The following is a 26,936-nucleotide window of genomic DNA, read 5'->3' as shown; positions in this document are numbered from 1 at the left end:
AAACGATCTCACGAATCTTTATATGTGAGACGGGTCAACCCTACCAATATTCACAATACAAAGTAATATTATTATCATAAAAAGTAATACTTTTTCATGGATGACCCAAATAAGAGATCTGTCTCACAAAATACGACCCGTGAAATCGTCTCACATATGTTTGAGATAATGATGGTGATTCCGTGTTAATATTTTCATCGATCAATCTGATCCATCCTAGAATGCGACGCGTCCTCTTTGGATAAGAACATCTCCCTCATCCAATATTATGTTGAGATATTAATCACGGAAATGGAAATTGTAAGCATTATTAGACGGTATAAACTTGCTTTTTGTGTTTAAATTAATATATTATACGTTGACTTTAATGTAATATATTTCTAACTTTAAAGTAGTTTTTTTATTATAAATTTTATTTAATTACTTATAATTATAATAAATGTAGACAAATCAGAAATGTTTGAGCCTTAATAAATATAGATTACAAAATTTGAACAAGATAATGGATTTTTTTTAAAAAAGATCAAAATAAGAGAATGAATGTGTATTTTTTCAAGTTATATGTCTAGTTTGTTGTCGGGTGTCACATCGATGGATTAAATCAAGTTAGTATAAGTATCTCAAATTTAATATATAGTAATTATCATATAAAAATTGGATCCAAATTAAGTTGGGTTCGGATGACATCATATTCAGTTATAATTGACTAAAAAAAAAGAAAAAGGAAAAGAATGATAAATAATTTTCATTTGAATGGACTAAACGTCATCAAGAATCATTAGCCATAATTTAAAGCAAAAATTTGTGTGAGACGATTTTACAGATCGTATTTTGTGAGACAGATATCTTATTTGGGTCATCTATGAAAAAATATTACTATTTATGCTAAAAATATTATTTTTTATTGTGAATATCGGTAGAGTTGACTCGTCTCACATATGAAGATTCGTGAGACCGTCTTACAAGAGAACTATTCATAATTTAGAGTAGGTCTCTTGTGAGACGCTCTCACGAATCTTAATATGTGAGATATGTCAACTATACCGATATTCACAATAAAAAGTAATACTCTTAGCATAAAAAGTAATGTTTTTTTATAGATGACCCAAATAAGAGATCCGTCTCACAAAATACGATCCGTGAGACCATCTCACATGAGTTTTTTGCCATAATTTAATGTTTAATGTTCAATATTCCACAGCTAAACCAGCCTGAAATTCCACTAAATCAAATCATTAATTCTTTCATAATTAATAGTAAATAAATACCAACAACCTTGGACATGTGTATGTATAGATTAATATATATATGGTCCCTCGTACTGTAGGAAACCCGGCCAACAATCCTTTTAACTGCATGTAACAAAGTTTGAAGATTGATGAAAAACTGTGAGGAGATTATTAAGCTTTTTGATCGTCTGCTACTAATTATTATATCATATTTCAAGAACAAACAGCGAAACCAAGAAAGATCCCTTTTTTATTTATTGATATATAATAGGATTTTAGCTGTTCCAATTTATTCTCAAATCTGTATGGATTGTTGGGCTCTTTTCTTTAATAAATAATCATAGTCTTGGCACCTGAAAGTGAGAAGGGTGATTTTACATATACACTGAGCAGATAAGTACAGGAGGGTATTTGAACAGTATTGCGGAGTGTTTGAGCCATGGGCTGCCTAGCTTCTAAGTTTCCTCCAGATGAGGCGCAGCTGGGGAACGATAAGGTCAAGGCGCACGGCCCAGCTCAAAATTCTACCGGCCGACACCTGACCGCAGGACCCGACTCGGGGTCAGGGGTAGCTGCCGCCGGGGTTCCATCTTTCTCCGAGTTCACCTTTGCGGACCTCAAGTCTGCCACAGATAACTTCAGCCCGGATTTTATTGTCTCAGAAAGCGGTGAAAAAGCCCCGAATATTGTTTACAAAGGCCGCCTCCAGAACGGCCGGTGGATCGCCGTCAAGAAGTTTCCTAAGATGGCTTGGTCGGACCCGAAACAGTTTGCGGTACTGCAATTTTATGATAGACACTAATACGTGTATCTAATCTGGTGGAATATTACAGCGGAGGGATGTTGAGATAGTTGAGTTATGCCATACATTGATTTGTGTTGTAGGAGGAGGCATGGAGAGTCGGCAAGTTGAGGCACCAAAGGCTGGCAAATTTAATAGGGTATTGCTGTGATGGTGATGAGAGGTTGCTCGTTGCAGAATACATGCCCAATGATACACTTGCTAAGCATTTATTTCATTGTATGTTATCTTTGTTTCTTACATTTCGGATTTTGCTTTTAAGCAGCGTCAAATTTGTTATAATGCCCCATCAATGAGTTAATGTCATTCTTCACAATCCTTTCCTGAAGTGATATATAAATTAATGTAGCACTTGGGACCTAAAGATGATATTAAGAAGAATATGATTTTTGGTAATTTTTTATTTTGATAATCAAGATTGCGGGATAGCTGCATTACGCCCGCTCACACACACACACACACACTCTTATCCATTGTGACAGTTTTTAGTGATGCTATTATCCCATTAAATTCTATAGGGGAGAGTCAGACCATTGAATGGGCCATGCGCTTGAGAGTGGCACTTTATATAGCTGAAGCCTTGGCATACTGTGGCGATGAAGGTCATCTGTTGTACCACGACCTCAATGCCTACAGGGTTCTCTTCGATGGAGTATTGTCTTATGATTTGTCATTGTGAATAGAATCAGCTGCCTACTTGTTTGTTCTAGAGTATTCTTGTGCTATTATTTTTTTTTAGACCTTGAATGATGTAAATATGATTGGACTTTGCAGGATGGTGATCCTAGGCTCTCATGTTTTGGCTTGATGAAAAACAGTCAGGATGGAAAAAGTTATAGCACAAATCTTGCCTACACTCCCCCAGAATATCTAAAAAATGGTAATTTTGCTGGATGTTCTATTGAGGGAAACTCTTTATTTTTGTGTGTGGAAACATTTGTAGGTTTGAGTCTATTGATCCTTCTTGTACCACTCATGAGGATCTACCGGCCTGCGTTATGCTGTTTGTTTGATCTTCCATTTCTTTGGCTCAATAATTTAATCTGGCACTTGTTCTCATGGATTTATGATCAGTCCAAAGTTCTTGATTGAAAAACATGCTTATGAATGGCAGGACTGGTTAGTGGATGAGACATCTTGGTTACTTTAAGATGAAGTAACTATTCCTGAAATCTCATCTGATTTCAAGGTGTCGTGTTCCCTTGTAACTGATCGTGTAACGGGTCGCTTACTAACTGAAACCTTGGAATCCAGATTCCAAGTTGTTTTATTAGATTTCCTTCCTCGACGACCAATTATAAGAATACGGGTGAGGCTCGATAGAGAGAACCTCGCGATCTCTTAGTACGTGTTTATGCTGGAAAATTCTTGATTCCTTTATTCAACCTTGAATGGGTATAAATACAAAAGAGTCCTAGCTCCCAACCCTAGAGATAACTACCAACCATATCTAAAATTTGAAAAGATAACCCGATCCTAAATACCAAATCCTATCGAAAACAAATCAAACAGCTAAGCAAAAAAAGATCCTAATCTTTTGGTTTAAATCGGCCGTGCGTGTGTCTCTTGTAAACCAGATCTTTCGGCCGCTTATGTGTTGCTTGGTCTGCGGAATTGGTTATGACATCACCCACCCCCTGAGATTGGTGTTTGTCCGCAAACACAAAGGCTGGAAATCGCTCTGAAAATAATGCCACATCTTCCCATGAAGCTTCTGCTGGTGACAACCCTTGCCAGTGAATTAACAACTCCGTTCTCCCCTTGTGAACTCGCTGGTCGAGGATAGCTTGAGGAGCAAGTAGCTGCTCGCCCGAGGGGAGAGCTGGTAACGTGGCTTCGTATGTTTTTGCTCCTCGAAAAGGTTTTAAGAATGAAATATGGAAAACGGGGTGCATTTTGGCAGTCTCAGGGAGCTCGAGTTTATAGGCAACCAACCCAATACGTTCCAACACCTTGAAAGGTCCATAGAAACATGGAGATAACTTCCTGTTTGCTCGTGCCGCTAGGCTTAAGTGGCGATACGGTTGGAGTTTTAACAAGACCAGATCATTGATATTGAATTGTAGTTCCCGGTGATTATTGTCATATTGCACCTTCATCCGATTTTGTGCATGCAGTAGCCTGTCTCTGATGTTCCGGAGTACCCTGTCTCGAGACATCAGTGCTTGATCTACCGCTTCGAGGCGAGCTACCCCTTGACAATACGATAAGAGTCTAGGCGGCTGTCTCCCATAGATGACCTCGAACGGGGTGGCACGCAATGAAGAATGGAAACTTGTATTGTAGCAATACTCCGCCCAAGTGAGCCATTCCCCCCACTTCTTTGGGTAATCGCTAGTAAAACAACGTAAATACATTTCCAAAACTCGGTTAACAGCCTCCGTTTGTCCATCTGATTGAGGGTGGTATGAAGAACTGAAACAAAGTTTGGTTCCTTGCAACCGAAACAGTTCTTTCCAGAATGAGCTTGTGAAAGTGACATCCCGATCGCTGACAATGGATTCGGGTAGGCCATGCAGTTTAAACACATAGTCAAAGAATATGCGGGCCACTGATACAGCAGTATAGGGGTGAGTGATTGCAATAAAATGAGCGTACTTTGAGAAGCGGTCCACCACAACGAAGATCACACTTTTTCCATGTGAAGAAGGGAGGCCCTCCACAAAATCCATTGAGATATCTGCCCAAATCTGGTGAGGTACCGGCAGGGGTTGGAGGAGTCCCGCCGGTTGAAGATGTTCAACTTTATTCCATTGGCAAACCAAACAAGTGGCCACAAAGTCCTTCACCTGGCGTCGCATACCTGCCCAATAGAAGTCGCGATGCACTCGCTGAAACGTTTTTTGATACTCTTCATGGTATGAATTATGCAGGGCTCCAAGAATTCGCGATATCAATGGGGACGTCTTGGGTAAAAATATACGCGAATTATACAGTAAAATGCCTTCAGCATAAGCCCACTTGGGCTGCGTTTGCGCACCTGTATTTTTCTTAATCAGTTGCTGTATTTCGTCTGAGTGGGCGTGTTCTGCTTTAATATCAGCTAGAAAATCCCACGATGGGATGGAGACAGCTGTGACGCACATCGTGGAAGAATCTCGTCGTGACAAGGCGTCTGCTACTGTATTAAAACTTCCAGATTTGTATTCGATGGTGAAATCAAACCCCAATAACTTGCAAAGCCGGCGTTGTTGGGATGGCGTTGCAATCCGTTGTTCTAGTAGGTACTTGAGACTGTAGTGGTCTGTGCGAACGACAAAAGGTTGGCCCCAAAAATATTAGCGCCAATGACGGATTGCCCTTGTTAAACCCATTAGCTCCTTCTCGTAGGCTGGTAATTTTCTGTGGTGCTGGGCGAATGAATGACTGAAAAAAGCAATGGGACAGCCGCCTTGCTGAAGTACTGCCCCAATACCCGAGTCCGAGGCGTCACATTCAACGACAAAGGGCTTGGAAAAATTCGGAAGAGTGAGAACCAGGGTCGTAGTGAGGGCTTTTTTAAGTTTCTCAAATGCTGTGGTAGAATCCGGGGACCACTTGAAGGAATTTTTCCGAATCAGAGCAGTCAACGGTGCAGCAATCAATCCGTAATCTCGGACAAAACGACGATAATATCCCGTCAACCTGAGAAACCCACGTAAAGCTGTTGGTGAGGTTGGTTGTGGCCAATCTGCGATGGCCTCGATTTTGGACATATCAACCTTAGCCCCTGATTGGGAGATCACATGGCCCAAGTATGCGACTTCCTGTTGAGCAAAGAAACACTTGAGCGTTTTAAGAACAACTGGTGTTGCTGCAGCGTAGTGAGAACTATATGCAGGTGATGTAAATGACTTTCCCATGTAGGACTATAAATCAGAATGTCGTCAAAAAAACGAGAACGAATTTCCGTAGATACGCTTGGAACACAAAGTTCATAAGGGCTTGGAATGTGGCGGGTGCGTTGGTGAGGCCGAATGGCATAACCACAAATTCGTAGTGCCCATGGTGCGTTCGGAATGCTGTCAGGGGAATGCTTCCGGGATCCATGCGAATTTGGTGATAGCCTGCGCGTAGATCTAGTTTTGTAAAGAAGGAAGCACCAAATAGCTTGTCCAATAATTCCTCGATGATGGGTATAGGAAACTTGTCCTTGATTGTTTTTGCGTTTAGAGCCCGGTAGTCGACACAAAACCTCCAAGTTTTATCGGCTTTAGGAACTAGGATGACTGGTGAGGAGAACGGAGATGTATTGTGTCGAATAAACCCCTTGGACAGCATCTCGGTACATTGCCTCTCTATCTCATCCTTCTGGGAGTGTGCATAACGATATGGGCGGACATCAATGGGGCTCGTCCCGTGTTCTAGAATGATCTTGTGACTGAAGTTGCGGAGGGGTGGTAGGCCCGAAGGCTCCGCAAGGACTGTTGAAAATCCTAGGAGGAGGTCGTGTAGCTCTTGATCCCTGCCCTTCTGTAATTGTATGGCAGCGAGGTGGCCACTTGATCTAGGGTGGTCCGTGATGTTTCCTTGTAGAGTAACCTTCTGCCCATGAGACATAAACTGCATACACATGTTGGCGAAGTCCCATTGGATGGAACCCAACAGTTTGAGCCAATTGACCCCTAGGATCGCCCCAAAACCTCCCAAGGGAATAATAACAAAATCAATGCAGAATTTATACTCTCCCAATCGTAAAACCACGTTATTACAAACTCCTGCACAAGGAATTCGTCGCCCATTTGCCACCAAGACCCGGAGAGTAGCTTTGGGTTCCATTGAGAGCCCCAGACTCTGAGCTAATGATTTATCCAGGAAGCAATGTGTGCTGCCCGAATCAATTAAGACAAGGAGTGAATTACGTGAGATCGAGCCCTTGATTTGCATGGTTTGTGCCCCCTGTGTACCTGTTAAAGCATGAATTGAAACCGCTGGCTCTTCTTCATCAATAGGGGTATTTCGGCCATCGTTCTGTATTGCATCATCCACGGCTTCTATCCAGAACAACTTCTTACAGCGATGCCCTGGAAGATATAATTCATCGCAATTATAACACAATCCTTTCGCCTTGCGTTCTTCCATCTCGGCGCGATTTAGTCGCCGGATAAACGGACCTGTTGATTGCTGGGCAGTATTACGGCGAATATGGTTTGTAGGATGGGAGGAACGCGCAACGGAACGTACGTCATATAATCGTGCGAGGCGCATTGCTCTGGGTAAGTCCAGCGGAAGATGGATGAGGACCTCTGCTGCAATACCCTCCTGTAGTCCGCTAATGAAAAGTTCCACCAGCTGATCTTGTGATAGGTTGGTCGTCCTAGCCATTAATTGTTCGAATTTTTTCTGGTAGTCTTCCACGGAACTCGTCTGTCTCAATTTAGAGAGTTCTCCCAATTTAGTGCAGCGTAGGATTGGGCCGAAACGTAAGTGGCATTGCTCCTTGAATTCATTCCACGTCATGTTGGGGCTGTTCTCTTCTACTTTTAGGAACCATAATTGCGCATCCCCCTCCAAATGAAATGCTGCGATCCCTACTCGGTCGTGGATCGGTGTGTTCTGATGTCGGAAGAGAAATTCACAGTGGGTGAGCCACCCGAGTGGATCAGCAAGCCCATCATATCGGGGAAGGTCTAGCCGTGTATAGCGCTGTCCGCCGAAAAAATTTTCTCCCCTCTCGGGTCCGCCGCGTCGAGGATCGTTTGAGCCCCTCACGTTACTGTCAACATCATTATTTTGCAGGGATTCTGTTCGAACCGCCGCCAAGGAGAGGGAAAGCTCTTCCAGTTGTTCTCGAAATCCTTGCTGAATCAGGTCCTGTGCCTTCTTGTCCTCTATGTACATTTTCATGAATGCATCCAGTTGTTTCGAAATGGCCGAATCACCCATTACACCCTGCTCTGATACCACTTTGTCGTGTTCCCTTGTAACTGATCGTGTAACGGGTCGCTTACTAACTGAAACCTTGGAATCCAGATTCCAAGTTGTTTTATTAGATTTCCTTCCTCGACGACCAATTATAAGAATACGGGTGAGGCTCGATAGAGAGAACCTCGCGATCTCTTAGTACGTGTTTATGCTGGAAAATTCTTGATTCCTTTATTCAACCTTGAATGGGTATAAATACAAAAGAGTCCTAGCTCCCAACCCTAGAGATAACTACCAACCATATCTAAAATTTGAAAAGATAACAACCCGATCCTAAATACCAAATCCTATCGAAAACAAATCAAACAGCTAAGAAAAAAAAGATCCTAATCTTTTGGTTTAAATCGGCCGTGCGTGTGTATCTTGTAAACCAGATCTTTCGACCGCTTATGTGTTGCTTGGTCCGCAGAATTGGTTATGACACAAGGACTAACTGGATATGAAGCTTCCACTGGGCACCCAACAAAATTTTTCACATTTTAAGTTACTCTTTATCTGGCACCGAACTTGTGAATGATGTATATGACTTTCAAGCTTCAATTAATGTTTTCATAATTCACATAATCGTCCACCCAATGTAATGGCATATTTGATTGTAATGGGCGTCGATTTATGTTTTCCTGTCGTATATTCTAAATTATCTCTTAGCTTCTTTGATGACAACTTTCTTTTTAAAACTCTATGAAAAGCCATCATAGATCCCAAAAGCGAAAGAAAAAAACTGTGATATTTCCATTATCATGACTCATTATTGCTGGTGTTGCATTATAATTATTGTTAATGTGTTGGGCTGTCAGCCATGAACAAGCAACCGTTAGCTTCCATTTTCCATGCATAGTTTGTTGACAATATTTTGTATCATAGGAAGGGTAACACCACAAAGTGTCATATACAGCTTTGGCACTGTACTCTTGGATCTGCTAAGTGGAAAGCACATTCCTCCAAGTCATGTGAGTAGCTTGTATTATTTAACTACATTGTGGTCTAGTGTACTTTAAATGGGCAACGTGGTATCTTAAATTACTTCTTCGCACATAAAATTCTAGAAATTAGAGAATCACATTATAAACTTTATTATTAATGGCTGGTCCCTCCTCATGTATGAATTATTATATTGCTGGAATGGTTTGTTAAACTCGAATTATGTGCAGGCTCTTGATGTGATACGAGGTAAAAACATCATTCTACTGATGGATTCACATTTGGAGGGAAGGTTTTCTACAGAAGAAGCTACAATAGTCGTTGGTCTTGCTTCAAGTTGTTTGCAATACGAACCTAGGGAAAGGCCTAATGTAAAGGATCTTGTTTCTACTCTTTCTCCACTACATCCAAAATCTGATGTATGAATCTTAACTCTATTCCTTGTGTTTTCATTTGGTACTACTATTTTCATTATACTTGTTGGAATCTTTTTTTTTTTAAAAAAAAATTAATAAATTACGAATCAGACACCTCTTTTTTGTTTGATAGAAAACTAAGAATCAGACACCTCTAAGATAATAGACATTGGGAACTTGTCATATGGTTACCGCTTTATAGCCACTTGTTTGCTAAAAATGTCTTCCTCTGAACTTCACAGAGTTTAGTACAATTTACGTCATCTCAATGACCAGCCATCCAGTTACTTAAGGTTTAAGAGCAGTAAAATGTTTCCCATACACAATAGCATGTCTCTTCCCTATGAATACTTTATATCAGATGTTGCGTGAAGCTACATTCGTTATTCTACAGACTGCGTCTTGCAAATTTGAAAGTGACTGGATGTAATTTGATCTAACCACAAATCGTCGGGGCTTCAGGTTCCTTCTTATGTCATGCTTGGAATTTCGAAGCACAAAGAAGATCCCCCTACACCTCAGCGCCCTCTTTCACCAATGGGTGAGGCCTGTTCTCGGATGGATCTCACAGCAATACACCAAATACTGGTGACCACCCACTATCGGGATGATGAAGGAACAAACGAGGTATTATTTCTCATAGTTGTAGATGCACATACACATCCCTCTAATGTTAGGTTCTGTATTTTAACTGCATTTTTTTGTAACCCTCTCCAGTTGTCGTTTCAAGAATGGACCCAGCAGATGAGAGATATGTTAGATGCTAGAAAGCGCGGAGATTATGCATTCCGTGACAAGGACTTTAAGACTGCTATTGATTGTTATTCACAGGTTTGGGCTTTCATTTTTTCCTGCTGTTGTTATGGGATGTAAATAAGTAATTGCTTGCACAATAATTTAATTTAACTTGATCCATTTAATATCCCGGATTAAAGTAGAGAAAATGTAAATGTACAGAAATGAAAAGCAGGTGGTGCTCCTTTTCATTTGTAGCTCGAGTCCCTCTTACTGCCTTAACTAGAGAGACAAAACAAAATATGACTAGTGAAATGCAGTGGTAATGATTCTAAATCTGTAGGCAGAAATTCCCTATTGAAGATGAATAAAAAACAAGGTTAAAAAGGAAAAAATTCAGATACCACCCTTTTTTGCATCTATGTTTAAGAGAGATTCAAGCATCTCGGAAACCAAGCAACAGATAATTGGCTGAGTAATTTGTTCAAGGGTAAAAAGTGAAGTGATGTTTCTTTACTTCACCTGCCCTTATCATGGTTTGTTTTCCTATTGATTACGCAGTTTATCGACGTAGGAACTATGGTTTCACCAACCGTGTATGCACGGCGTAGTTTATCTTATCTGATGTCTGATCAAGCTGATGTGGCCCTTCGAGATGCAATGCAAGCACAGATTGTGCATCCAGACTGGGCAACAGCTTTCTACATGCAGTCGGTTGCCCTTGCCAAACTGGACATGCACCAGGATGCTGCTGACATGTTAAAGGAGGCTGCTGGACTCGAAGAAAAGAAGCAAAAAGCTGGTGGGAGAGGATGATCATCATTCTGCTTTTCAAGTTTATATATTTTTTGGGGGTTGGAAGGTAGCTTTTATTTTTCCAGCAATTGTACAAGTACTTTGTGGCCCCATATGTTGCATTTATTCCGGTGGAACATTTTAATTTTTGGTGATTTAACAAGGTTACTGATCTAACAGATAATTACAGAGCATGATCTAACTGAATTCAAGAAGGAAAATTGAATACTCATTAGAAGAAGTTTTCTAAGGAGTTTAACTAGTTTCAGAGCCAAACTGATAAAGCATAAGAAGGATATTGATAGTCAAACTGATTCAAGGTTAAATGATGAAGTTCAACTAACAGTCTATCTAAGTCGATCAGTAAGTCCAAATTCAAACATTTTCCTAAGAATCAGTATAATCAATGATAAAACATCGTAGCTCAGGTGAAATAACGGATAAAGTTTTTCGCACCAAAAGTTACTAAATTTTAACAGAATGTAGGTTTCTGCGCACTACCAGGACATGTCAGAAATAATGATGAGGTGACGACATCGACATATATATTTGGAAACATATATATTATTTTGAAAAGATTACCGTTGTAGATTAAACTATAATTAGATCAGTTGAACAAGCTCTGAAACTTACATAGTTACATAATCTATCTCTGAACTTTTGAAAGCCAACTGATCTTTGAAAAAGTTTTCTGCGAGCCAAACTGAAAAGCCAGCACATGTTGATAATTTATTAAATGATCATTGTGAGGATCAAATTTGTGCTTATAATTTCCTTGTGAAATTTGTGTAATTGTGAGAGAATCTTACCACTCAAATAATTTTAGATTGGAGTTTACTAAGAGTTTCAGTTAGATAATGTTAAGTCCTACTAAAGTGGGTGATTTTAAATTGTTTGTAATTACTAAAGTCTTTTAGTGCAATTCTTCCGTGAAAAATGGGTGATGTAGGAGTTTTGAAGTTTTCGAACTTCCATAAACAATTTTGTGCCTATTATTTCTCAGTTTATCTATCTTAAATACTATTCAGTAGAACCCAACTGATTTTTTTGATAAATCATTTGTTCGAACAGTCTCAGTCTGTCTATTTCTGCACAGTTCATAGAGAGTGACTTACTGAGAACCCACAAGAATAAAAATTCAGTGTTGCTAATCCAATCAAAATAATTTGTTTAGATAAATTTATTCATCTCCTCTAAATTTATTTCCGATCATAACATATTCTCTGCATATTTGAACTGCAGAGCACTGACAAACAGGGCCGTGCTTATTCAGAGTCAAATGAATCAAATGACTCAGGCCCATCTTTTTTTGGGGCCCAAAAATTTTTAAAAAAATTTATCATATGTAATACTAGATAGCCCAACACCATCTTTGTTGTCCTAAGGCTATGTCATTTTTTGGAGTATTAAAAATGATATTAATGGATCAAGCAATAAGGTGTAGACAAAATGTCCAAAATTTAGTAGCCTCAAATTTGCCTAGGCCGCACTTCTGAGATGGATCCAAGCAATAAGGTGTACGCAGAATGTTGAAGAAGCTCAAAATATAAATTTTCCTGTTATTTTCAAAAAGATTCGAATGACACAAATTTAAAATTATAAAAAAATTGAAAAATTTACTGGTTTGAATCCGATTTTGAGTTTCATACTACACATAAACAATTAAAAAAACATAATTCATTTTAATTTCACAAGAAAAAACAATATTTATTATCAACTATTTATTTTGTTAAAAACTAATACACTTCATCCTTGAGAAATTTTTGATATTTATTAAATGAATTTAAAACAGTCGTTTTATACTATAATTATTGAAAAGAATAACCAAAACGACAAACTAAATATAATATAAAAACAGAAAACCACAAAACAACCTTTGACCTAGCTTCAATTAGATCTAATCATGTTTGATGCCATGAAATTTAATAGTATAGCCCATAGTTCAATTGACCATTTAATATTATAGCTTATATCACGTAATAACTTCATTTTTCCTATCAAATATGTGATTTGTTTAGAACTGGGGGAATATTAAAAATGATATTTGTTGTTGTAAGACTATGTCATTTTTTGGAGTAATACAACAAATTTATACATTGTTCTCCTCTTCTACCAAGCGGTGAAAGATTTTCAAAGATCACGTGAAGGGTTTGACAGTTAAGTCATTGTCACAAACACGATGGGAAAGTCATGTTGAGAGTGTTAAAGCTATAAATGAGCAAATTGCACAAATAAGAGATGCTTTGTATGACATGGCAAATGATAGTGAAGATCCCAAAACGAAGAGTGAAGCTGAGTCCTTAGCGTTATATGAACTTGAGAATTTTGAATTCTTGCTTGGTGTGGTAATTTGGTACAAGTTGTTGCATGCTATCAACACTGTGAGCAAATTTCTTCAATCTGAAAATATGGATATTGATGTTGCTATCAAACTTTTACAAGGAATTGTTTTATTTCTTGAAGAATTTAGAGAAGATGGTTACGATAAGGACATGGTTAAAGCTAAAGAAATGGCATGTGAGATGGGTATTGAAGCTGTATTTCGAGAGAAACGTGTTATTCGAAGAAAGAAACAATTTGGTGAAAGTAACAATGAAGAAGTGAAACAGTCAACTGCAGAATCTTTTCGAATTAACTACTTTCTCTTTATAATCGATCAAGCTCGTTCTTCTATGAAAGCTCGATTTGGACAGTTTCAAAAATATGAAGAAACATTTGGTTTTTTGTTCAATCTAGAGAGGTTACAATGTGCAGACGATGAAACCTTGTTGAGGACGTGCAAGAATCTTGAAAATTCTTTGACTCATAAGGGTTGTTCTGATATTAATGGGGATGATCTATTTTCGAAGTTGACATTCTTGAGGTGCTCGTTACCAATAGAAGTAAAATCTTCCATTGATGTAGTGAATTACTTGAAGAAAATGGATGAGTATTTGCCAAATGCTCATATTGCTTATAAAATCTTGTTAACTTTTATAAGTTTTTCAAAGTTAAAGCTCATCAAAATTTTTCTCCGATCAACCATGTCACAAGAAAGATTGAATGGATTGGCTATGTTATCGATTGAGAAAGAAATTACTGAACAACTTGATTATACAGACTTGATTAGTATTTTTAGCTCACTGTTAGGCAGTTGTTTTTTAGTGATCATTTTGGACATGTTTGATATTTTTATTTATTTAGTTTTTTTATTGTCTTTAACGTATTGATTTAATTTGAAAAATTGTTATGAAACTAAAAAAAATATGAACACACATTATGATTCAGATGTCTCTTTTTAAAAGTTAGACTCAGACCCAAATATTGTTAGAATCGGTCATGCTGGCAAATGCTAGGAATTAGTTTTATATCTTGTGATAATTTATGTTTTTGTTTACGAATGGATAATTTATTTTATATATAAATGAACTCTGCATATAGAGAGGACTTTAGAATGTTACTAAACATAAGTTTGATGGAAAATTATATCTACGTCATGTTCCTTTTGCCACAAAATTTTCGTAAAATTCAAGTGATTGAAAATCTGGGTATCCTGCCTGCAGCCTCTGTGATTCATGATTTTAACTTAGTTTTTAAACTTGAAATTAGTGTCACTTTTTATACTCTGTAATAAAAAATAAAATGAATTTTTATAAATATTAGTTTTAATGTGAATTAAAACATACATCTTTCGATGGAAGATGTTAATGTCACTGTACCAAGAGACTGGTGGCATTATGCCACATTCTGGTGTTACGAGACGCGATACTATTCCAGACTCCATCCTGGCAGTGTCCAGAGAAGGTTGGAGACGTTCAAATTTTTTGATTAAATCTTATACAATGTAAACAACCATTTTGAGATAAATCATCAACTAAGTTGCACATAAATGAAAATTACCAGTGGTTTTATTACAAAATACTCCACTATTATTAAGCATGTTATCAGCCATGTTGTTCTTTACATAATGATCCTTCTTCCCTGATCATTAAACACAAAATCGTGTCGGCGTCCGAACTCAAGTCCCTACTGTCCAGACCCAAGCCTGAGATATTCATGCACATGCATAATAGTGTACATATATTGATATAATATAGACTAAGGTAGTTTAGCAGAGTGGCAAGAAATTGGCGCAGTTATCAAGCCAAGGACTTCTAAATTGTGCCCAGAAAGAGTCTTGAGTCCAGTCCATGTCCAGTTTAGGCAGCAGCAGATCTGCCAAATTCTCATGCCCATTAGGTAAATTCAACTTGCTACAAGCTCTCCCTGATCCTGCTGCTGCCTCCCCTACTAGAAATGTTGTGTCTTGTTCATATTCTTTTTTGAATCCCATGTCACTACTTTGGCTCTTAACCTGCTCATCGATTGGATCGCAGGATGAGATGGAGTCCATGGCTGGTTCTTCCATTGCAGCCATCAGCTCCAGCGCCTTCATGGAGGTCGCCTTTCTGTATACTTTACACAATACTATGTCCTAAAGCATCAAACAAGAAAACCAACTCAGAATATTAACCAAATTCATAACGTATAGTATTTAGGCACCTCTTGGCTCGTAGGACTTGATGACGGAAGGATGTGACGAATTATCGTAAAACTATGGTCAAACGTCACATGATGCAAGATTGTTTCGTGTAAGTAGAGAGATATATTTGATTACCTTGTGTGGAAGTGGGGACTGATGAGAGAATGTATCCGGTAAACGATATTCATTCATGATCCAATCAGTCTTTCTTCCTCGTGGAGCTCTGCCCTCATAGAACACCAGAGTTTTCCTGAAGCCCATCATTTTCTTGGGATCGGATATGCTCAGGATTTTGCGGTCCGATCCGGTTGCCTTCCAGAAGCCACACTCGGTGGTCCTGTTAGGCCTGCCTCCACTCCCGTGTTTCCTGTCCCTCTGCACGAAGAAGAACCATTCTCTCTCACCGATTTTCGCCAGCCCTGTCCATATTTCATTAATCAATTGATTTATTCTTCTTTAAAAGAAACAGCTTGTTTGATTATATATATGTATAACCTGGCAACTTCCGGGGATGATGATTGTAGATGTTCAAGTCTCCAATGATATCTCCCCGCAGTTTCTTGCCAATCACCCTGGTTTTGAGGTAAAAGTTGAGCAACTCTTCCTCGGTGGGGTGAAACCTGAAACCCGGCAACTTCAACTCCAGTCTCGGTTCATCCATGATTATAAATAAATGTTTTCACGCATAAATCTATTGCTACAACCACTACTCCTTGTGTTTCTGTCAAGTGAGGCTTCTTCCTCGGATATCTATACTGATGAGTGCTGTGAAAGAGACTCATCTCAAGACTGATTCACGCGGTTTCTGGACTACTATTCTTCCTTGTTGACCCCCTTGTATCTGAAATTACAAATTCTACAAACAAGAGTAGAATGCAGAAAATAAATTATATATTTGGGAAAAGCGAAAAAAATGCAAACGCTTTATTTTAGAGTAGGTCTCTTGTGAGACGGTCTCACGAATTTTTATCTGTGAGACGGATCAATTCTATCGATATTCACAATAAAAAGTAATACTCTTAGCATAAAAAAAAATACTCTTTCATGGATGACCCAAATAAGAGATCCGTCTCACAAAATACGACTCGTGAGACTGTCTAACACAAGTTTTTGCCTTTATTTTAAGACCGATGGAGTATCGTTTTGGAATTATTATAATTCCACTCAAAATTATAAACTTTATTTTGAAACAATAAGAGTAAGTCTCAGGTGTAACGATTTCATGGATCTCTACACGTGAGACGAATCGTTTCAATCCATAATACTTTTGACATAAAAAAACTAATATTATTTCACTCATGTATGAACACATTACACATTATAATTTTAAGATAAAATAAATATGTTTCATTCAAATCAACATCAACATGTATTATTTAAAATTTTTTTATAATATAATTAATAATATTTTTAATGTGAAAAATATTATTTTTTCGAGGAGAAGTGACGTCTCACGTGAGTGTAAAATGTCACTCAATTCATGTGGGTTCTTTTTGGTGGGCCGCATCAGTGCGATGAAGACAAAGTGACCATGTATTATCTCATATTAAAATCGTTTTGTTATAAAATATTATAAATTTCAAAGATGAACAAATCCTACTTGGATAATTATTTCTATTTATTTACTAAAAAATCTTATGAAAATGATCTTTTAAATTCTTAATATTAATATAATCTCTACATATTTTAATTAAAAAAAACTTAATTTGATCAAAAATATTATATGTAGAAAATTGTTTTATGTCTAGACCACGAGTGAATTATAAATTAGATAACCCAATCAACCTTTTGGAATTTCGTCAATCTTGGAATCGATCATGCGATAAAATCCTAATAATGGAAATTGAACTTTACATTTTGTCGGTCTTGTGAGACGGTCTTACAAATTTTTATCTGTGAGACGGGTCAACCCTACCGATATTCACAATTAAAAATACTAATATTTATATATATATATATAATCGTGGGAAAAAAAAAGAAAATACTTTTCGTGAAAAAATAATCATATATATAAAATGATATTATTTTATCTTATTTTTCAAATATAAAAGATAAAAAAATCTTTTAATATTTCTGCTAAAAACCGCGTATTTTGCGCATAATTGTGTCTGGCATTGGAAGGAAAACAGCAGAGTCAAGAGTCTCCGAGGGACTTGACTTGGAAGTCTTCTCCCACACAAGTCCCACAAATCATATACCCTTTTCTTAGCCTACAATTTCTTCTCAACTTCTCCTTTAAGCTATCCGAATATATTTTGTAAAAAAAATATTTATTCCAACTTATTTTAGGATATTACCTAAAGTATTTAATGCTATCCCAATATAATTTTTCACGTTGACAAATGCATTGCAAGTATTTAATGATATCCAAAAATAGTTTTTGACGATGAGAAATGCATTGCATGAGATGTAAAAAATGATGTGATCTGTTGTAGTCATCAGACCAACTCTTAAAGAGAACGCTCACCAAACTCGAAGTAATCGAGAAATAATATTACATTTTGAAGTTAAATATCTAAAATATAGTTTTGATATGGTACTCATCAATTTTGTATCTATCTTTACACTACATTTAATGAGGGGCAGAGCCACTACATTTTTCACCCGGGCGGGTCCAACAAATTTTTAAAAAATTTATATGTGAATTTTGGATAAATTTGATATTAGCCCGGATAGATCAATTTAAAATATTAAAGGATTTTAGAGTTTAAAATTATAGCCCGGGTAGAATCGGATTCTTGGCTTCACCACTGGGCATGAAGACACCAAGACCTATTTATCGAGTCATGAATCCATAATGATAAAATAACAATAATAATAATAATTCATAAATATATGTATAATAAACAATATAATATTGGAAAATGAAAATTAATGGTCCATCAATATATTTTACTTCATTAATACTATGCCTGGGGTCAGAGTTAATGAGTTATTAAGTACTTTGACTCGAGCTTAAATTATTAGCATTCGTCTAAAAGCTCATAAATATAATATAATATTAATGATCTTTTACGAGCATTATGTGTACATATAAATAAGATAGTTTTTTTTGTTAAATTTAATTTAATATTTTTTATAATAATTTTTATATTAAAAATGATATAATTATTTAAAAATTCAAAAGTTGATAAAGATTTAAATAAAATATGTTAGTAGTTTTGATTTTTCTGAAAAATGAACATGAAAGTTACGAAGAAATATAAAAATTTACTAAAATAAAGTTTTATAATATGTTTTATTAAATAAAAATAGAGTATTTTTTATAATTAAAAGTATATTGTTGATATTTTAAAAAAACTCACCATGGCTTCAAATTTAATTAACTTTAAATAAATCAAATTTAATAATTACGAGTAGATTTTTTGTGAGTCTGTCTCATGAATTTATATTCATGTGATCCGTCGACACGACTCATATCTACTATAAAAAATAATATTTTTCACATAAAAATAATATTTTTTATGAGATAAGTTAGATTGGATATCTATCTCACAAGAATTTATATGAATACATCATTGCAACGTAGAAGAAAAGACTGGAATTAATACTCGCACTTTTCTATATATATAATATATATAACACCCCGTACTTAATAATAAAAGTGTATATCTATTTATTTATTTGAAAATTTTCACGTAATCAACTTTTAGATTATATATATATATATATTAAATTTAGATAAATATTTTAACTATATAAACACGTAGCTCGTGAAAATGATCACCGACATATGAATAATTTTATTGAAGTGTTATACAAATTTGGCTGGATAGTTAATTTAAATACTTAATATTGTATTGTTATCTTTAAAATTTAAATGCAATTATATTTGTCAAAACTGGCCAGGTACGTCAGGTTGACCTGTCTCGTCACTTTCGGCTAAACAAATGGATTGGATTGGCAATTTCTTAAGTCACTCGAATGACATTTATCTCGTCAAATATAACTAAAAATTGGTTGGTTGACCAGTTCAGCCCGCCAAATCAACGAGTTTGGTTGTCAATATTCCACCTCACCCCACCAAATGGTGGTATGCGAGGCTCACCCTTCCCATTGGTCCTTTTGACAACTCTCAAATAATCAAGCCATACACACTATGTTAAAAGAAAGTAGAATCCGTCATGCATAAAGATTACATAAGTAATGCAATAAATCAAATGTATTGTGGATTTTATTTATGGTATGAATCTTTTTTTTTTTTTAAAGAAAGATGCATCTTTTAAAATATTTTTTGAAAGTATTTAGGAGGATGAATTTGGTGGCGTTAAATTAAATTTATGAAAAGAGGGGAGAGACATGACAGAAGGTACAATAAATCAATGAGGTTCAGGGCAGGGAGAAGATTTTACCTTTGATTTTCTCTAACGCCACCAGCCGTGTTTTGTGACCTTAGCGACTCCTTTTGTCCTCCAAATTACTGCAAGTGTTCATTAATACATAATTTGGGGGTAAAGTGCATCCAGATCTCTTGTGAAATGTTGAAGTAACATAACCGTATATAACCGGCTCTATAAATCGAACCGTATTACAAAAAAAACCGAACCGTAATAAAATGGTTTGGTTTTGGACTAGAGATATTCAAAACTCAAAACCGAAAACCGAACCGTTGTAGAGTGAAACCGTACCAAACCGATCGTTGTCCACCCCTACCCTGAGTAAGTAGATACACATTATTCATTTTCAGTTTGAATTAATATATAAAAAGAAATACGTGGGCTAATTATCATAGCATTTAAGCATACTCCAACTTCAATTTTTCAAGTTCTGGAATAAAGAAATCCGCCCACATAATTACTTAACGACTTCAATGCCTAAAAATATTTCATAGGAGTTATGTGTCACTTCTAGATTTCACGAGAGACTTGGATGCACTTTGCCCCTAATTTTGTAATAAAATAATAATATCATTACGTGTAAGTATAAATAATAAAAATGAGATATATATTTATTACAACGATAGTGAACGCTTTTGTTTTAACATTGAATTCACATCTACGTCTTTAATCATTACATTACAAATATGATACTGATAACAAATGCGTTTTATAAAAATAAAAAAAAAAGTTTGTTTGAGTGCTCTATAAATCATTTTTCTATTGTCTGGGTAGTTCGTAAACAAATTTTGTAAATTTGATACATTCCTTATTTATTACTAGCTTATATACTTGTACACGTAAACCGACAGAAGAGAGACTCTGCTACATCTAAAAAACTCATCTCAACATTTACCAATCATGTGTTATCTCTATCTTGAGTTCATTATAAAACTTTCATCGTTAAGTGAACTTCTTCTTCTAAGAATTTCCAATTTAACCGAAATTGGAAATATTGGATATTTAGTTCGAACCAGTAAAGCCTGATCTGATAAATCCAAGCCACTAAAATCGAGTTTCTATCCAGATACCTATCCAACCTAGTTACCTGATAATAAGTTTTATATATATATATATATATATATATATATTACAATGATATAAATGTGTGTGTGTGTGTGGTGACCAAATCTAGGCTTTTATATTAAGCTCAGGCATGACAAACTATCATATATTTGTGTCACGATTTGCTACATTTATTGATAAAATATCTATAATATATTCCAGGAAAAAAAGTTATAAATAAGTCGCCAAGATCGGATTTTGGATCAATCGGTCATCATACAGAAGGTAAAATACAAGATATAAGTTCTAATGGAGAGGCACCAATAAATTTCAAACACCATTGGATATATTCAATAGAAACAGTTAACTATACGAGCTATATAAGATGAACACTTATTTGAACTTACCAAAACCAAGCTAAACTGCACATAGCACATTGAGGCTGAGTGTGAACTGTGAAGTAATAACAGCTGATATTTATTAGAATCAAGTATATATTATGCAAGTCTAAAAAAACTTACACGCTTCTCTGTCATCAGTCCCGCTCGGCAATCTATGTATTCAAATTAAATATAATATCATATCTCGGTTGAAACTTGAAACCACATCCCAACAAATGAATTATGACCAAATGCAACTTGAAGACTCTACCAGTAGTTAAAAGTATATCAAGCTTGAAAACAATTGTAAAATAGAAGAGAACAATAAACTCAAACCAGCCATTTTACTAAATTGCATTGCATTTTAATTACTAATGATTAGGTGTTCGTGGTTAAACCAGGATTTTTTCCCCCAATTACTCAGTATCTAACAAGTCACCGTTTCAGTGTAATCCGAGTGCATAGGATATCATTTAAGTTAGATACCATGCACAAGCATAAGCTTCAGATGCGTCTTGTTATATATTTCCGAAGAGCCAGTCAGCATGCATATGCTAGCGTGAAAAATATAGCAAACTCGGACTAAAGGAAACGGAGGTTTTGGTTTTTATTTGCTAGTTGTCTCATTCGTTACAGAGACGCATTATTCCATAAAATTTTGGCATTGATGCTGAGTGTGTAACCTCTCAAACTGACCTCAAGATTTATCATTGAATCAGAACATTGATCTAATTTCTCTTCGTTTTAAAAAATATTTCCTAGTGTGGTGTTTCTCGGACCGTAGTAGTCAAAGGGGAGATCTCATTTCAATAAACCATCTTTCACCTGGTTAAGGGGGTTGTCTGGAGATTTCTTCCATAGTTTCCAGATCATGTCTTTGTATTGAGTGTGTGTTAAACCTGGTTTCTCTTTTTTCAACCTCGGAAGCTCAGCTTCTTCAAAAGCCTAAACAAATAAAAATTACAAAAGAATTATGCTTGTATAAACAAGTCAACATGATATGTCAAAGGATGAACACAGATATTATGTAGAAAGAAATTATAAACAAACAAAAGAAATCAGCAAAAAAGAAAAGAAATTATAAACAAACAAAAGAAATCAGCAAAAAAGATAATCAGGAATTGTTTGCTGAGTTGAATGCATACAATTACAACAAAAATAAGAAATAAGCCTCTACCAATATAAAACTTTCCGCTCCTTCCAAACTTCCCAATAGCCTTTACCAATTGAAGGAAAAATTCAAAAATTAGAAAAAGAAAAAGGAAAAACTTCCAGATAAGAATGACTAAGATGGCAATATGAAAGAAAAGGAAGTTTTGAGTCAATCACTCCTTGCTTGAGAAGGAATAACATATTCTCAAATCAGTTTAAACTAAATTAGTTGGTTTGTATACGACTTACACGAACACCCATGAATTGGGAATATGGAATTCACAAGACAGTTTCTAATATGACACGAGAGCTCCCGATTCCCTAGTGCACAATACCATGTACAATCGGCCAATACTCAACCAATTTCCACTTGTATATCTTGGACATTAATACTAAATATGGGCGTAGACACAAGAGGAGTTAAATTATAAAATAACTCTATCTTTGGGAAAATTTGATTCTAACATCATACAAATGAGAAGTATTGCTGAAGTTCCACAGAAAAAGTAAAAAAGTTGCCGTAAATCTATTCCAAATAAAGTAGTAGCAAGAGAGCTATCCGGCCCATCTGATTGCCGTCAGCATAGAAAATCAATAGCTATTTACACTACATCAAGCAATTAAACACCCGAACGATCTTAATCGAAATGAACAAAGACTTTAAAATGGAACCTTAAAAGAAGCTTTAAGCCTCTTCTCGGGATGCTTATCCACAGGTAAGCTTTCCGCCACAGTCATTTGGGCGATCGCATCCTCCACAGTCCTAGCATCTATAATTGCATCATCACGATTGGTGTTGGCCACAAGCACCATCCTCTCGTACTCCTCCTCGTCGGCTAAGCGGCTCTGCTTTTTCTTCTCCTCCTCCGCACGCCGATGGATAGCCGCTTGCTCCTCTTCCCTACCCTGCTTCAATTCCAACTCCGTCACTTTTGGGACGGGGACCGAAACACGATTCACCTTCTTTTCCGGCTTCCTCAGGCTTTTGTCGAGCTCCTTCTCCTCCTGCTCGGCCAATCGGCGAACCTCCGCTTTCTTAGCGACTGCCTCGGCTTTCTTCTCGGCTTCCTCGTCACGCTTCTTAGCGGCTCGCGACTTGGCTCCCTCGGCTTCACGCCAGTACTGATCTTCTTTCTCACGTGATTCACGATCTTTGCGTTCGGATTCGACTGCGCTTTTTCGTGCCCTGGACGCCTCTGATTTGCTGTTAATTTCCATTTTCTTTGGCATTTTCCACCTTTCTTCGATCAAATTCTAGCTCGTCAAAAATCTGCCTTCGAGAATATCAAATCGTATGGGTAAGAGAAATACGGTTTGCCATTTTTGTGCGGAGCGGAGAAAATAAATGAAAATCGGATAAATGGGCCAGAATTCCTTACTCGGATTTCACATAACTGGCTGGCCCAATTGTGCTTCAAAATTAATTGATTATGCCAATAAATTGTTTGGATGGGTTCGGATCTAGTGAATGCTGCCCTCTCAACAAGCAAAACATTTTCATTCAGAAAAAAAAAAAAAAACCAAACATTTTAACTTTTATATTCAAATTGTTTGGAAGGGTTCAGATCTAGTGGTTTACAAGCTATTGTAACAGTTCGGGAGCTTCTTCGATGTACTTTGAATGGTAATGAATGCAGATTCTCGTATCATAAAAAGAACTATTTTAAATTTTTTTATATATATTTTTAAAAAATAAGCAAATTCATCTCTCAAATATATGGTCAATCATCATTTATCACTCTACAAAATTAGTGCCCATTTTTATCCCAGCAAAAAAAAAAAAAAAAATCCCAGTGCCCATTAAAGAATCTTGGGCGTGATCCAAAGGTACATTTAATTTGTGAAAAAACATCATCTTGAGTGTAAACATGCATTTGTATCCATCGAGAAAAACTTTATCGTAGTTCGGATGGATTTGCTGTAATAAGAAAGTATTTAGGGATGTAAACGATCTAAAGCAAACCAAACAGTATCAGTCTTGAGCTTGGTTCGATTAAGATTGTTTGATGCTCGAGCTCGATTCGAGCTTTCATTATCAGGCTCGAGCTTGATTTGTTTTAATATTAGTAATTCTATATCCATATATGTATATGAAGACTAGTTTTCTAGTTCATAATCTGTACATAATATATTGTGACGGTGAATAAATTTGCGTAGAAAATGTAGATGTTATATTCGAAGTAGTACATTTTGAGGCTGATATTTTATAGATTTTAATCATTAAGTAAAACTAGTGTTATGTGGTACACGATGAACGTCATATTATTATTTTTTTTTTGTATTTGATAATTTTTGTGTAAAAATATATATTAAGATATGATATTAATAGATTATATAAGATTTATCGCATAAGTTTGAGTTTTTAGATAAATTAGAGATAATTTGAAGAAAAAACAAAAAAAAATAGAGAAATTTACAAAAAAAAAATTAATAAAGTTAACAACAACAAAGTTAACTGATAAATATTATGAATGATAAAAATGTAAAATAAAATTGATGTGACATACTAAAATTAATTAATATGAAGTGTTCAATTTAATAACATAATATATATAATTTGATAGTTTTAAAAAATTAATTGATAATTTGTTATAATAATATTATAAATTGTGCACAATAAGTTATTTCATCGTGACCATATAAAAAAATATTTTATGCATCTTACTAGAGATAAACACTAATTATTAAGGTGTCCTTTAGAGGTCCCAAAAGGCCGTTTTATAAATCCTTGTCAGTCACTCCACGTGGACGAAATTCAATCGGTAAGTTTTTTGTGAGACGATCTCATGAATATTTATATGTGAGACAGATCAACCTTACCGATATTCACAATAAAAAGTAACAATCTTAACATAAAAAGTAATACTTTTTTCATGGATGACCCAAATAAGAGATCCGTCTAACAAAATACGACCATTGAGACTGTCTCACACAAGTGTTTGTCAAACCCAACTCATGTGGTTAAGTTAATTATGTTTTTATTAGATGTCTAAAAACTCAAGTGGTTAGTATAGTTGGCTCTTTAATAGACTGACTTTTAAATGTGGTGGAGTTAATGACTTTTAATTAGTTTTGAGCAATTTATAAATTCAGTTATTCAATCTAGAATTTTATAAACTTTATAAAAATATTTTGATATTAAAAAAAAACTTATGTTTTTAAATAACAAAAAAATTCATACGAGACTGTCTTAATGATCAATTTTGCGAGACATATTTCATATCCGACTCAACTAATGAAAAAACATTATTTTATGTCAAAAATATTAATTTTCAATTCAAATATATATTAAGTCGTCTCGTCCACCGTGAGATCGTAATAAACAATAAACTTAAAATACAATTATAAAATATCAAAAATTATTTGTACTTCAACTTAAATATTTGGACGAAGTTCAAAAATTTGAATCATTTATATCCCTCCCTCCCCCCTCCCATTCAAATTCCTTTCTCTCCCTTCATGTTTTTATAGACAAATTAGTTAATTCTTTCTTTTATTCCTTCAAATTTCATCGGTTTTTGGCTGATGTAAAAACATTTTTACAATTTTTAACTTACTAATTTTTAGTCAAAACCAAAATTTTTAAAAGCCAAATATTTTTCATTTTAAAAAAAGTCCTATATTAAGAATTTTGGAATTTATTCTCTAATTTTTTATATCTATAATATATAAAATTAATTTTAACATCCAAAACGCTACAATGTCATATAAATTTTAAATAGTTGAACAATTACACAACAAAATAATAAAAAATAGAATACAAATTGTTATAATTTATAAAAAATAACATTACTATTTATGTTATAATCGATAAAATAATTTGTCTTTTTAAGTATATTAAACATTATTATCTTTGTTTCATAACTTTTAATCTTGAATTTTATAAGGTCTAAAGTCATAGTTATGAAATTGTTTGATTAAATTAGTATGCTACATACAGAAAAATCATAAATATTTATTGGTTTATAGAAAGAAATAATATTTATTTTAAATATTTTTAATACAAAAACTTAATTTTTTGTTTGACTTCTTGAATAGAAATAGTTTTTTAAAAATCCTTTTATCTAGAACTTGACACACACACACACATAGTATATTAATTCAAGTAAAACATTAATTATTCGATAGAATTATGTATGTTTGAAAATTTACCAAGACATCCACAGTCACCCACACAAAGAAACATATAAAGATAATTTTATGTAATAAACATATCAAAAGTTTATAAAATGACATTCAAAAATAAACTATTGTCTCATCTCTCTTTTGGGACTGTTGTGCATACTCCTGCCCAGCTAATTGCCAACTCAGCTGGTCACAATTTCCATTCCACTCATAGCAAAAAGAATTTATTTAAGGGGGTCGAGACGGTCTCATGGATAAATAAATTTTATGTTAGTAGATCGAGATGACGGTCAGTTTTATCTATATTTATAATAATTATAAAAATAATGTTTTTTTTATGAATAACTCGTTTCACATATTTTGATATATAATTTCGAAAACAATAACTATTCCTGTGAGAACCCGAATTTCCAGCATTTCAGCAGCTATGCAAAACTCCAGCAGAAGTTAATATTTACAGCAGCTAGCAATATTCAGTAGCAAAGAAAAATTCCAGCAGAAGCTAACAAGTCCAGCATCAGCTGATATTCAGAAGTTGATATTTTCCAGCAGATAGAATTCCAGCAGATAGAATCTAGCAGCAGAAGAACGAGAT

At 35.3% G+C, this 26,936-nt stretch overlaps 4 protein-coding genes across 10 annotated transcripts; 2 read left to right on the top strand and 2 right to left on the bottom strand.

The window, feature by feature from the left end:
* The first annotated feature begins 1,337 nt into the window (after positions 1-1,337).
* On the top strand, positions 1,338-10,947 carry LOC142547112 (serine/threonine-protein kinase BSK1-like). Of its 3 annotated transcripts, none has more exons than XM_075655211.1 (9): positions 1,338-2,004; positions 2,115-2,250; positions 2,550-2,683; positions 2,806-2,911; positions 8,800-8,885; positions 9,087-9,275; positions 9,735-9,899; positions 9,990-10,103; positions 10,582-10,947. In XM_075655211.1, the coding sequence occupies exons 1-9, from the start codon at positions 1,669-1,671 to the stop codon at positions 10,630-10,632; spliced, it is 1,317 nt and encodes a 438-aa protein (XP_075511326.1). In that variant the 5' UTR covers positions 1,338-1,668; the 3' UTR covers positions 10,633-10,947. The 3 variants fall into 3 exon arrangements, with proteins under 3 accessions (XP_075511326.1, XP_075511325.1, XP_075511324.1); XM_075655210.1 differs by having other exon boundaries at positions 1,339-2,004; positions 2,550-2,668; positions 10,569-10,947; XM_075655209.1 differs by having other exon boundaries at positions 1,340-2,004; positions 10,569-10,947.
* Positions 10,948-13,054: 2,107 nt separating this feature from the next.
* LOC142544189 (uncharacterized) lies at positions 13,055-14,360 on the top strand. The gene is made up of 2 exons (XM_075651253.1): positions 13,055-13,926; positions 14,345-14,360. The coding sequence occupies exons 1-2, from the start codon at positions 13,055-13,057 to the stop codon at positions 14,358-14,360; spliced, it is 888 nt and encodes a 295-aa protein (XP_075507368.1).
* A 284-nt stretch (positions 14,361-14,644) lies between these two features.
* On the bottom strand, positions 14,645-16,091 carry LOC142547110 (NAC domain-containing protein 6-like). The gene is made up of 3 exons (XM_075655203.1): positions 15,799-16,091; positions 15,439-15,722; positions 14,645-15,255 (listed from the first exon to the last, which is right to left on the bottom strand). Exons 1-3 carry the CDS (start codon positions 15,962-15,964, stop codon positions 14,890-14,892), a joined length of 816 nt encoding a protein of 271 aa, XP_075511318.1. The 5' UTR covers positions 15,965-16,091; the 3' UTR covers positions 14,645-14,889.
* A 3,612-nt stretch (positions 16,092-19,703) lies between these two features.
* Positions 19,704-23,554, bottom strand: LOC142547111 (uncharacterized). Of its 5 annotated transcripts, XR_012820589.1 has the most exons (5): positions 22,889-23,554; positions 21,890-22,009; positions 21,206-21,237; positions 21,092-21,137; positions 19,704-19,957 (listed from the first exon to the last, which is right to left on the bottom strand). XR_012820589.1 is itself a non-coding variant. In XM_075655208.1 (4 exons), exons 1-3 carry the CDS (start codon positions 23,444-23,446, stop codon positions 21,220-21,222), a joined length of 696 nt encoding a protein of 231 aa, XP_075511323.1. In that variant the 5' UTR covers positions 23,447-23,554; the 3' UTR covers positions 19,704-19,957; positions 21,206-21,219. The 5 variants fall into 5 exon arrangements, 4 of the variants coding, with proteins under 4 accessions (XP_075511323.1, XP_075511319.1, XP_075511320.1 ...); XM_075655208.1 differs by lacking the exon at positions 21,092-21,137; XM_075655204.1 differs by lacking the exon at positions 21,206-21,237.
* Positions 23,555-26,936: the final 3,382 nt, after the last annotated feature.

The sequence above is a fragment of the Primulina tabacum genome, chromosome 5 (genome assembly GCF_025594145.1).
Source record: "Primulina tabacum isolate GXHZ01 chromosome 5, ASM2559414v2, whole genome shotgun sequence".
NCBI lineage: Eukaryota > Viridiplantae > Streptophyta > Magnoliopsida > Lamiales > Gesneriaceae > Primulina > Primulina tabacum.
Note: the sequence above shows the minus strand (reverse complement) of the source record. Positions and strands in the feature narration are given on the sequence as shown.